We start from the raw sequence: 11,305 nt of genomic DNA on the forward strand, positions 1-11,305 counted from the left end.
TCACCTAGTTTCGTATGTCTCAACTTGCATTTGAAACAGAAAAAGAAGCTTTTTCATTTTCTTTTATTAAGCATTAAAGCATAAGGCAAGAGAACCTAGAACTTCTCCATTCTCAATCACCAAAAGGTGAAACATTTATAGATCTGACATTGGAGGAAGAAGAATGTGCAGGCATGCACAAATGAGAAACTAAAATGAAATCCTAATTGCTAATAGCGATTCACTATGGAATCCTCAAAGTTCTCAACAGAACTGCAATAAAGCAATCACACAAAGCCTTGTAATGTGTGCTGGATGGAGAGCAGTGAGGTCCTTAGATTATAGAGGCTGAGTGAATAAATGAGGAGAGTTCTCTATTTCAGCCACAGATGCTTTAGAACCACCTCCATATGCCCTCTTTGCTTATCCAAATCCATTCCATCACATTTCTGTCTCTTAAAAATGGGTGGCCGCAGAATTATCCATTCTACTCTTCTATTTCCAAATATTATGCAACAAGCACAAGACCAGCACCCGAACATTGCTACAATAATTTATTTGTGCCACCAAATATAGGAAACCATAAATTCCTTTAGAACAAATAAAATATGGTATACAAATGAATATATTTGAAAAACTGTATTTTTAAATGTTGCTGCCAAGCAAAGATTGATAAATTCGGGCCAACAAATTCTATTTGAGAATCGGCCAATAGGTAAATGAAACAAGACAAAGCAAAGTGACAAAAAATACTGAGACCATATGGTATGGCATCATCAACGTGGAAATATTTTTGGTTTCATACAATTGCGGTAAAACATGATTTTATTTAAAACAACATTTTCATGATATTTTCCTCATTACATGAAGAGTTCATAAAACAGATCATTACACAAAATCTATACTCTTGGGATCAATCTCTTCCATTTCTCACGTGGCAAGACTGCACACCCCTTCAGACTATTAAATTTCAGAAAACGAGCTAAACAGCAGAGAAATTCAAATGCCCTCCTGCATAGAGAGGATCTGAAATTCATTACTGTCTTATTGTAGCCAGATAGCTAGCACATAGACCATATAGCAAAACATATAGAAGAAGCTTAGGATGCAGAAACTTAGGAAGCAGAAGCTCCTGTTCTGGCATCAACAAAGTTCACCATTTGTAATCCTGAATGTGGTGTTTGTAATGTTGCAGGGTGCATCTTCCCATTTTCATCAGAGTTTTGCTCCAATCCAAAGTTCCATCCCACAATGCATCATTAGTAGTGGCTTAAGGAATTTTTAACAGCTTTTTCAATTTCACCACAAGTTTCCAATCATCATTGGACAAATCATCCTGAAACAAAAAGAAAAATTTCTAGTTTAGACATTGAAAAGTTGTTTTATCAGCCAAAAACGAAAAAACCCAATGTTTTACAATCATAAAACGCATAGTTGATATCACTGGAAAACTATGTTAATGTGGATATCCAATAACCTTTTTTTTTTTAGCTCGGTAAAGGCAGAGCCAGATTTGTATTAATAAGTTTAAATACATATGTTTGAAACAAAATTCTCAGTCATTCAAAATCCCTGCTCTTTGAGAGCACAGAGAATTCACCAAAACCAGAAGGGCTTTAAACTTATGTTTTAGCTGTTTTTAAAACCATCAGAGGGGTTAATAGTCTAGGAAAGTAAATAGACTATAAGCGATAGAGGCAGATTTCCAACTGCCTAGAATGGAGTTTTTAAGCTTGAAATTAAACCTAAGAGAAATATACATATCTACTTAGTATCAAAAATCAAAATGAGGGAACCACAGAAATCCTACCTTGAAGAGGGAGAGTTGGGTTTATGCTGTTGCTTCCTAGGAAGACCTCAGCCTCTGCCTCTGCTTGCAAATCCCTGTCGAGCTTCAGCTAACTGGAGCTCCAACCTATCTCGACCACGTCCTCTGCGCGGAGGGCAACCTCTACCACAGCGAAAACCATTCTCGTGGCGACCGCTAGAACCACGACCCCTACTAGCCTGATCCAAATGTGGGTTTCCTCTTCTGGTTTCGAAGGTAGGATGCCATTAAGTCTTGCAAACTGGATAAGGTCCTCCTCCCTTCCAAGGTCTTCTGAATCCTCTCCTAGGAACCGCTATTTGAGATAGCCAAGGCCAACACCCGCAAACACTCTGTGCCTATCCAGGTCCTTCCCTTTCAAATCAAGTAGGAAGGGATAGTACTTGATCAATTCTCCATGAGCATTAAAAAGGATTCTATCTCCTGGACGAGGGGCCCCAGAATCATGAATTGCTTTGTTTAGAATTTCCTGGAGCTCTTGGGTCACTTCCTCCGGGAAGAGCTCCTTAGTGAGAGACTAGAGTGCCTGTTTGGCGAGTTTTAGGTCAAGTAGGGAGGCGAAAAACCTTGAAGAAATGTTGGTGTTATCCCAAGGATATTCATCTCTGTTGAGATGACCACTGCCCAAAATCATCTTCATGGCCAAAATGACTGGAAAATCCGAAAAGAGGAGGAGACGCTTGAGCCTTAAGTCTATGATTTTTCTTAAGGAAACTTGTCGTGTGGACACCGAGAGGGAGATTGGAGTGTCGGCTCCAAAACAGCATGTGGGTCTGGGATACACGCTCATGATGAAGCCAAAGGGAGGGTCGGCCGCCATGAGGGGCGAAGCAGGCTGAGCAATAGAGAAGGAGAAGGGCACCGAGAGAGAAACAGATAGAAGGGAATGAACACTGAAAGCAGAAGACAAATGCGAAGAGGAAAGATGGCACACTGTTTAAAGCCGAATAGTGAGGAATTATGATTGCAATAAATTTAGCAATAAAGGTGGTGGAGGATGTTTGTCCTTGTCAAGCCAACTCACCCAGACGAGCCACGCAAACCTTGAATTGATTTGACAATATGTCAACGATCTCGAGAGGAGGATCGGAAAAGGCTTAAGTCACTACTATGACTAGATGACGTGCTTGACTGCGAGCCCACCCTCCCAAGGACGATGGAAAAAATTTGAATTGATATGACCATTAAACTTAACCGCCTTGTTTAAGTTTAAGTTAACCTTATGGCAAAATGATAATGGCTACTGCAAGGTCCTGAAGGGAAACTCTCATCTAGTAGAACCTCAAGGACCCAAGCATGTCAATTGCGTTGAGCTAAGAGAAAGCCAGAAGGCTACTCTTGACCCCAACCGTGGAGAAAAGATCCTTGGGCTACCCATTTTGAGAGAGCATCTGCCTTTGAATTTACTTCTCTGTAGATATGCTTAACTTCATAATTGTCTATCTTATCCAGGCTTGTGACAATGCTTTCTAGAATTCCTTGCAGCCTCCAATTTGGAGTGGATTTCCTCTGGATGGCATTTATTGCAATCTCTGAGTCGCCCTCCACTGAGATGTTATTGAAACCATGGTTGATGCAATCTCTCAGTCCAAGTTGCAGAGCTTTGAACTCGGCTATGTTGTTTGTATCTGGGGGGATAGGCTTTGCCATTTTCCCAAGGATTGCTCCTGTGTGATCCCTGATTACATATCCTATGCCAAAAGGATCCAGGTTACCTCTCGAGGCACCATCAAAATTCAGTTTTATCCAGCTAGGCTTTGGAGGAGTCTAGATAGTAGTCTTCCTCCCTTTGTCTTTTTGCCCAAAAGAGGGGGGAATCTTGATGCCATTCCAGTTTTTCCTAATTCTTTCATCCTAGGATGAAAAAACTTTCGGTGGGCCCAAAGAGAAGGCTAACTTGTAGTTGATTGAATCCACAATAAATGATTCAACTAAGTTCAAGATTGAGTCAATTCTTCCGGATTTGTTGTCAAAAAGTCTGCGGTTCCTTTCCTTCCATATTTCCCAAACTAGACAGGAAGGGGACAATTCCATGATTGAGCTCAGGGTGGACTCCTTGGAAGAGATAGGCTAGCTTTGAAACAGAGATTTAATATCATTTGGAAGGGCTAAGATCAGGCCTAGTTTAGCACAGAGCCATCTCCAACATTTGAACACAAAGGGGCATGAGAGTAGTAGGTGGTCCACTGTCTCTGATTGAGCTTTGCACAGGATGCACCTAGAGGGTCCTTCATACCCCATTTTTGTGAATTTTTCTGCAGTTAAAATTTTTTTTTGATATGCTAGCCATGCAAAGATCCCTGCCTTAGGGATAACTTTAGAACTCCAGAACAACTTCTTAGGGAAATCCAGATGATCCTGCACAGCATTATTGACCAATACTCTATAACCATCTATAGGATTGTAGAGCCCTATTTTGGAGGGAGCCCAAATTAAAGAATCGTTTCCTCTTCTCGGATTAACATTTCTATTTTTTAATAGATCTTTGAGCTGGTCTATATCATCCCTTGTAGTAGGGACTGAATCCAATGATTTCCATCTCCAGCTTTGAGAGCCAGGTGAACCGTCAAAGGCCATGTAATCTCTTACTCTGACACCCCAGTGGTGCTTAAGCCAGTTTTTTGTTGTTGGGATGTTGAGTAGATTAGCTATGGGAGGGTAGCCACCCCAGGAATCTTCCCAAAAAAGACTTGAGGCTCCATCACGGATGTCCCATGATATTTGGTCTGATATCAGGTTTCTACATGAGATTAGAAAAATTCATGTTTAAGAGCCCTTAGGGAATGAGTTAGCTCGAAGAAAATTGGTTGGCTCTTGATCCAGTAAGTATTTAGTGGCTAGCATTCTAGCCCATGTGATGGTTGGATTCCTGATGAACTTCCATACTAGTTTGGCCCCTAGAGCTTTATTTTGCAATTTGAGGTCCTTAAGGCCTAAGCCCCCCAGGACTTTAGGCTTGATTATTTTTTCCCATGCAATTAGAGCTATTCTGTGTTTCTCCTCTGAGTTTTGCCAAAAGAAGTTCCTCATTTTCTTGATGAGAAAGGTATTTCCACTTGTTGTGAGAGATAGAATGGAGAGAAGGTAGATGGGCAGGGGCGATAATACTGCTTGGGTCATAACAAGTCTGCCTGCCCATGACAACCATTTCCCTTTCCAGGAGTTTGAAGATTGATCCATTTTTAGTTTGAGAGGATCCCACAACCTAGCACTCCCAGTTTCATGATCAATTGGAATTCCCAAATGGATGCAAGGGAGGGACCCTACACTACAATCTAGGATTGAAAGTATTTTAGACTGTAGTTGTCTAGAGGTAGAAAAGAAGTAAACCTTGGATTTGTCCTTGTTCCTTGTTTGGCCTGAGGCTTTCCCAAAAGTGTCCAGAATTTGTTTAAGATGGGAGGCATCTTTGATTTTTGCTGCCCCCAACAAGAGATTATCATCTGCAAACTGCTAGTGAGTGACTGAAAAGTTTCTAGTTACCTTGACCCCCTCTAAAAGATTGTTCATGTGGCTTCTTTTTATTGTTCTGCCTAAAATTTCCCCCATTATAATGTAAAGAATGGGAGAGATAGGATCTCCTTGTCTAATTCCCCGTGAGGAGGAGAAAAAGCCTTCTAGTTTCCCATTTACCAAGATTGAAAATTTTGGAGTAGAAATGCATTCAAAGACCCAATCAATCCACTACTTTGCAAAACCAAAGGCTTGCATAACCTTGCAAAGAAAGCGCCAATCAATACTATCATAAGCTTTTGAGATGTCTACTTTAATCATCATACCTGGTCTTTTAGTACTTTGAAGAGTGTGGATTGCTTCTTGTGTTATTATGGCTTCGTCAAGGATTGAGCGACCTGCAACAAACCCTGTTTGTTGCTCTGATATAATTGATTCCATGAGGGGCTTCATTCTGTTCATAATGACTTTAGAGATGATTTTATAGACAGTGTTGCAGAGAGATATGGGTCTAAAATCACCCAGCTTTACTGCATTTTCTTTCTTGGGGATGAGGATGATGAATGTGTTGTTGACTTCCTTAAGAAGCCTTCCTAATCTTCTTGAGCATTCCAGGGCTGCCACAAGGTCTTGACCTAAAATATGCCAACATTTCTTATAAAAGTCCGCTGGGAAGCCATCCGGGCCAGGAGCTTTACCCGAAGGCAATTGATTGAGGGCTTGGAACACTTCCTCCATCTTAAGGCTCTCATTTAGATTTTGGTTCTACTTGTCTGTTATGATCTTGGGGATCACATCCAACATCTTATCTTGCTCTAGCAGGTGGGAGCCTTCAAGGTTATTTAAAAGATTGAAAAAGAAAGAAGTAATTTCCTCCTTGATTTCCTCAAGATCCTTTATGATCCAGTTATCTTTGGACTCTAGTTTTGATATCCAGTTCTTACTCCTTCTGATTTTTGTCACATTATGAAAAAACTTAGTGTTTTTGTCCCGCATACTTAGCCAGTTCTCCCTCGATTTCTGTTTCCAAAAAATCTCTTCTTTGGACAAGATATCCTCATATTCCAGTAGGAGCATCTTTTCTTGTTGAAAGGAATCTAGATCCATACCTTCCAGGATGATCCTATCATTTAGAGCTACTAGTCTACCTTCTAGCAAACATTTTGTGGAGAAGATGTTTCTGAAATGTTGAGAGTTCTATTGGAGCAGTTTATGTTTGACAAATTTCAACTTAGCATTAAAGCAGAAGAGTTTAGAACCTACCACCAATGCCTCCTTCCACCAATTTTCTATCAATGAGAGGAAGTTTTGGTCCTTAATCCACATGTTCTCGAACCTAAATGGGGCTTTGCTATGAGATCTATTATCGGTCAAGGACAGTAGAACAGGGTAATGATCCGATCCTGAACAGGGGATTACCAAGCATGAAGGGATGAATGGAAGGCACCTTAAGTTGCCTCACCAAAAAAATCTATCCAATTTTTCTACAATATTGCTAAAGCCTTTCCTTCTATTTGTCCAAGTGAACAAATCTCCTAAGTCTATTTCCATCAAACCGTTCCTATCAATCCAATCATTGAAATCCTATTGAGATCCACCTAAGCGGATTAATCCACCCCTTTTGTCGGAGAATCTTCTGATGGCATTGAAGTCGCCCCCTATAAAGAGTTGTTCCTTAGAATGAGAAAAGAGGACTGAATCTAAGGAGGACCATAAGAGGCATTTGTTGGTGGGGGAAACTGGACCATAAGTGTTAGTGACAAGGAAAGATGAATTGGATTGGAAATGAACTACTTTTGCCAGGATCTAGTTCTTGTTTGAAGCAATGCCAATAACTTTTACTTGGCAAGGCTTCCAGATTATCATTAGGTCTCCTGAGGCCCCATCTGAATCCACTATCAATTGAGAGGTAGTCTTGAAGAGGGGGCTGATTCCATCACTGAATGCAACTGCTTGTCTATTGTCCAGCTTCGTTTCTTGTAAAAAAATTATTTCTACGCTAACCAAAAGAATCCTCCTTTTGATCACCCTTTGTTTGTTAGGGGCATTAAGACCCTTAACATTCCAAGATAAGATTTTCATTGTTGTTCAAGAAGGGGGTTCCCCTTCCCTACTTTCCAAAGGTCTTGAAGTTTTGATTGGTTTTCTGCAGCACCATCTAAAGACCTAGCTTCAATAAGATATTTGCGGCCTTTCTTAAGAGGGGATAATCCAAAGTTTGGTTTTTCTAAGCCCTCTTGGGTCTGATGAAGCCCTAACTTTCTTTTTTCTTTGGGCTGAGAGTACAGAACTGCTAGAGGGGTATCTAGAACTGAGTTTGGGCCCTCTTCCTGGATCATTAGATCCTGCAGCAGTTTCTTAGCATTTTGATCCAAAGACAGACCCAGATCTTGGGGAGCGGGAATGGGGGAAAACATAGCTAGAGTTGGACTTCCCATTGAGAGATTAAGGATCTTCCCAAATGGGGGAAATTCTAAATGAGAGAGGGGATCTCCATTACGAAGAAGGGTCTTCTGGTCTGCTTCTAACTCAGCCTTAAGATCACTTTCAATGGACTCCTCTTCTTGCAAGATTTTGGCAATGTGCAAAGGTTTGGGGATGGTTTTCTTGAGGTGGATATGAGTTTTCTGATTGTTGGATCTGAGGCTGCATTTCTTCTTTTTATTTTTTAGAACTTTGGAGGGCTAAGAGAAGATGTTAAAGGCTCCTCTTGAGAGAGAAGGGGTGTGCTTTTGGCCAAAAAAACTTCTGACTTCTTTATGAGGTGGAAGCTTGAGAATAGGGGAGAGGATAAGAGGAGGACAGCTAAGGGGGGAAAAAAGAGGAGGTGGAAAGATCATACCTGTGCTGGAGGGCGGCGGCAGGCCCCGAGAATCTTTAAGTCGGGGAGAAGAACCAGGAGTGAGAAGTGGATGAGACACGGGAGGGGCAGCAGGCATGGAAGAAGCGTGATCCTCGGCATCCGACTGAGCGATGGAGCTACTGCTGGGCTGGTTTGCATCCACTGCAGATGGAACCAGAGGAATAGCCAGGCCCCTATCCAACTTTGGCCCTTCCTTGATCGGGGAAGCGCAAGAATGAAACTGATGAGAAAGATCAATAGCACCCGTTGAGGCTGCAATTGAACTATTCTTGATTAGTTGGTTTCGGAGGATACATTTGCCAGGAATATGATTGCCCAGTCTTTGCACTTTTTGCTTCCACCTTCCCATCTCTAAGATAATTTCTAAAACACTGTAAAATCCCTTATGGAGATCAATCTCCACATATATGTTTCCTACATCACCTTTAAGTCCTTTTAGGAAGTCCTCCTCAATGCCAACTAGGGTTCCTAATGCATCCCCTATTTTTACCAAAGCCTCTGGGCACCAAAACTCCGATGGAAGGCCCACTAGAGATAACCAAACAGGGGATTTCTCAAATCTATGATTCACCGGGTCAAATCCTAGTTTCCAGTTGATGAAGTTGAAGGAAGAGTCTTGAAAGAACAAAGGGCAACCTTCTGTGATTACCTTCTTTAGCAAGGAGTCAACACATTCTAGAAGGAAGAAATCATTCTCTAGTGGTCGGATTGTGATCAAGCCTAGAAAAGAAGATGTCCACTAGGAGGCTATTTCTTTGCTGTTCCCGCCTATTCCACACCATTGTGCAAAAAAGGCATTCTCTTGAAGTCTGGCAACCATGGGATTGATGGAATCAGACAGAAGGATGAAAAGCTTGCTACCCATGGTTTTCCAATTCCATGTCTGATCCTTGAGAGCAGAAGCTGGAGGCGGACGATGGATAGAAGGTTTTTTGAAATCCAAGTTGGGGGGCAACCTGAAAGGCTATTTAGTTTGACGACCAACATGGCTGCGGCCCATAGATGCATTGGGAGCAGAGCTTTTTTGAGCCTTGGCTGGGATGGGAATGTTATTAGGGCCTATCGCCACTTTCTTGGCCCAGGAGTCGAAGCTTGAGAAGCTTCTGTAGTTTGCGGCCTGGTCAGGAAATTGCCAAGTCTGGTTTCTCTTCCTGTGTGTGATTGAGGGTATTTGGAATGTGAACGAGGAATGGGCTTGCATTGTATTTGTGGCCACCAGTGGGCAAGCCCTATTGTTGAGACGACCGGGAAGCCCTAATCTCCATGGATCCCTACCAGGCCAAGAATTTCCAAGGTGGTTCCTCCCCATTTTTGTGTTTATTGGTTTATCCTTTCACTAAACTAGGCCAAGACTATGATCTCGTGGATATCCAATAACCTTACCATGTAGTTTTCTTTCAATATATCTATGGATCTTCTAGTGAGATGACTCACAAATTCATCCTCCATTTCAAAATGCCTTCCAAACATTTTCTGTGCTTCATCAGCATTGCTCCCAACAATCTGTAAAGTTCGTATGATAATTGATTAACAAATACATTTCCAAATATAGTATCCAAAATCATATAAAACAATTAACAACAACAAAGACAAAGTACCTTCATGGCCACTTTTTCACCCTTCTTAGCCATGTCAACTCCTTTATGATTGATCTCAATTGAAGCTATTTTGCCAATATCTATGAAATCTTTTGTGGGAACACATAATGGCGTGCCAATCTGTAGATGCAATCACCACACATGGCATTATGGAAAAATACAACAAAATTTACATGCATAAGTCATACCAAAGAGACTAATTTTAGATACTAACCCTTGCAATGCCTTCAAGAATATCAACACCAACAATTATAGGATCCTTCTTGTTAAAAATACAATTTGGCAAAATGCCCAGGACACAGGGGAAAGCAGCATCTTCTGCAGCCTCCTTTTTCCTTTCCTCCTTAAGATTGTCCATACATGCTTTAAACTGGTCAAACAGATGATAAATAATGTCCGCTGCAAATATTTTGACACCAACTTCATCTGCAAGCTCCCGAGCTTCAGGAGAATTTTTGACATCAAATGCCAAAATTGCAGCGTACTCTTTCTTCTTTTTCTCAAGCATTACACTCGCACGCATGACATCTTTTTTATGCACAGGCCCAATACCAATTGCACTAACCGGGATGCTCACAGCTGGGGTCTTCAAGAACTCAAGTAAAGCCTCCAAAGATCCAAGAGTTGAAGCTTGAACATAAACTCCTTCCCCACTCTTGTCAATCCGAGACATTACATTGTTTATATCTTGCATTGCTTCTTCCTTAACATCATCTAAATCATCATCAGGTCCAACAACATATAACTGAGTTCCTGCTATGGCATGCTCAAGACCCTGAAATCAAGAAATTCCAACTAAATTTCATTTTGTCCACATTAATTTGAAAATTTACACTCATGTACATTAATTTATTAGCCTGAAATTGATACCTGAGCGGTTATCTTGATTCCCTGTGCTGCCTTTAACTCCTTGTGATGTTGATAAGATCCCTGAAACCAAAGGATATCTTACGCTATTGAATATATTATATTATATTTAAGCACTATGATCAACGTTGTGTGTGGATTTTTATATTATAATGTAGTAGATCACCAATACCTCCCATTCTCTTTTATTATAAAAAACTTTTCAGACTCTTCAATGCCACAGGATATATTAAATAATAGGGCACCATAATAAAGCTTCCAAGACGACATACAACTATATAGGTTACCACAATGGTCATCTCATAAGAAATATTTTAAATCACTCCATAGAAATAACTTCAAAGAAAATTGTGATCCTTAAACACCTTTTAATGTGAAATGCAATAGTTTGTCACTTACCTTCACTCGAAGCTCCTTCATTGGATGTGGAGTCAATAAAGCACGGATAGTTGTTACAATGGGATCAATGTGTTGCCTAAATCACTTCACCGCATATTGCTCTAAATATTTAGTGAGCTTCAATTCTGAAGTGTACTTTATATTGGTAATGAAAGCTAAAGTAACCAAAAATCAAGAACAATATCCTCTGAACAGAAAAGCAAATACATACAATACAAGGCTTCTCCCCAGCATAGCACAAGGAGAAATTTAATTATCTATTAAATTATTATTTTGAATAGTGAAGAGCAATGACCACAATGAAGTATCACATACAAA

General features: G+C 40.7%; 1 protein-coding gene across 2 annotated transcripts; it reads right to left on the minus strand.

The window, feature by feature from the left end:
• Positions 1-719: 719 nt before the first annotated feature.
• Positions 720-11,048, minus strand: LOC131066359 (eukaryotic translation initiation factor 5B-like). 2 transcript variants are annotated; one of them, XR_009371795.1, is made up of 7 exons: positions 10,988-11,046; positions 10,592-10,651; positions 9,936-10,496; positions 9,722-9,841; positions 9,507-9,626; positions 1,137-1,315; positions 720-990 (listed from the first exon to the last, which is right to left on the minus strand). XR_009371795.1 is itself a non-coding variant. In XM_059216999.1 (6 exons), the coding sequence occupies exons 1-6, from the start codon at positions 11,006-11,008 to the stop codon at positions 1,250-1,252; spliced, it is 948 nt and encodes a 315-aa protein (XP_059072982.1). In that variant the 5' UTR covers positions 11,009-11,048; the 3' UTR covers positions 720-1,249. The 2 variants fall into 2 exon arrangements, 1 of the variants encoding a protein (XP_059072982.1); XM_059216999.1 differs by having other exon boundaries at positions 720-1,315; positions 10,988-11,048.
• Positions 11,049-11,305: the final 257 nt, after the last annotated feature.

This window comes from Cryptomeria japonica, chromosome 3, assembly GCF_030272615.1.
Source record: "Cryptomeria japonica chromosome 3, Sugi_1.0, whole genome shotgun sequence".
Taxonomy (NCBI): domain Eukaryota; kingdom Viridiplantae; phylum Streptophyta; class Pinopsida; order Cupressales; family Cupressaceae; genus Cryptomeria; species Cryptomeria japonica.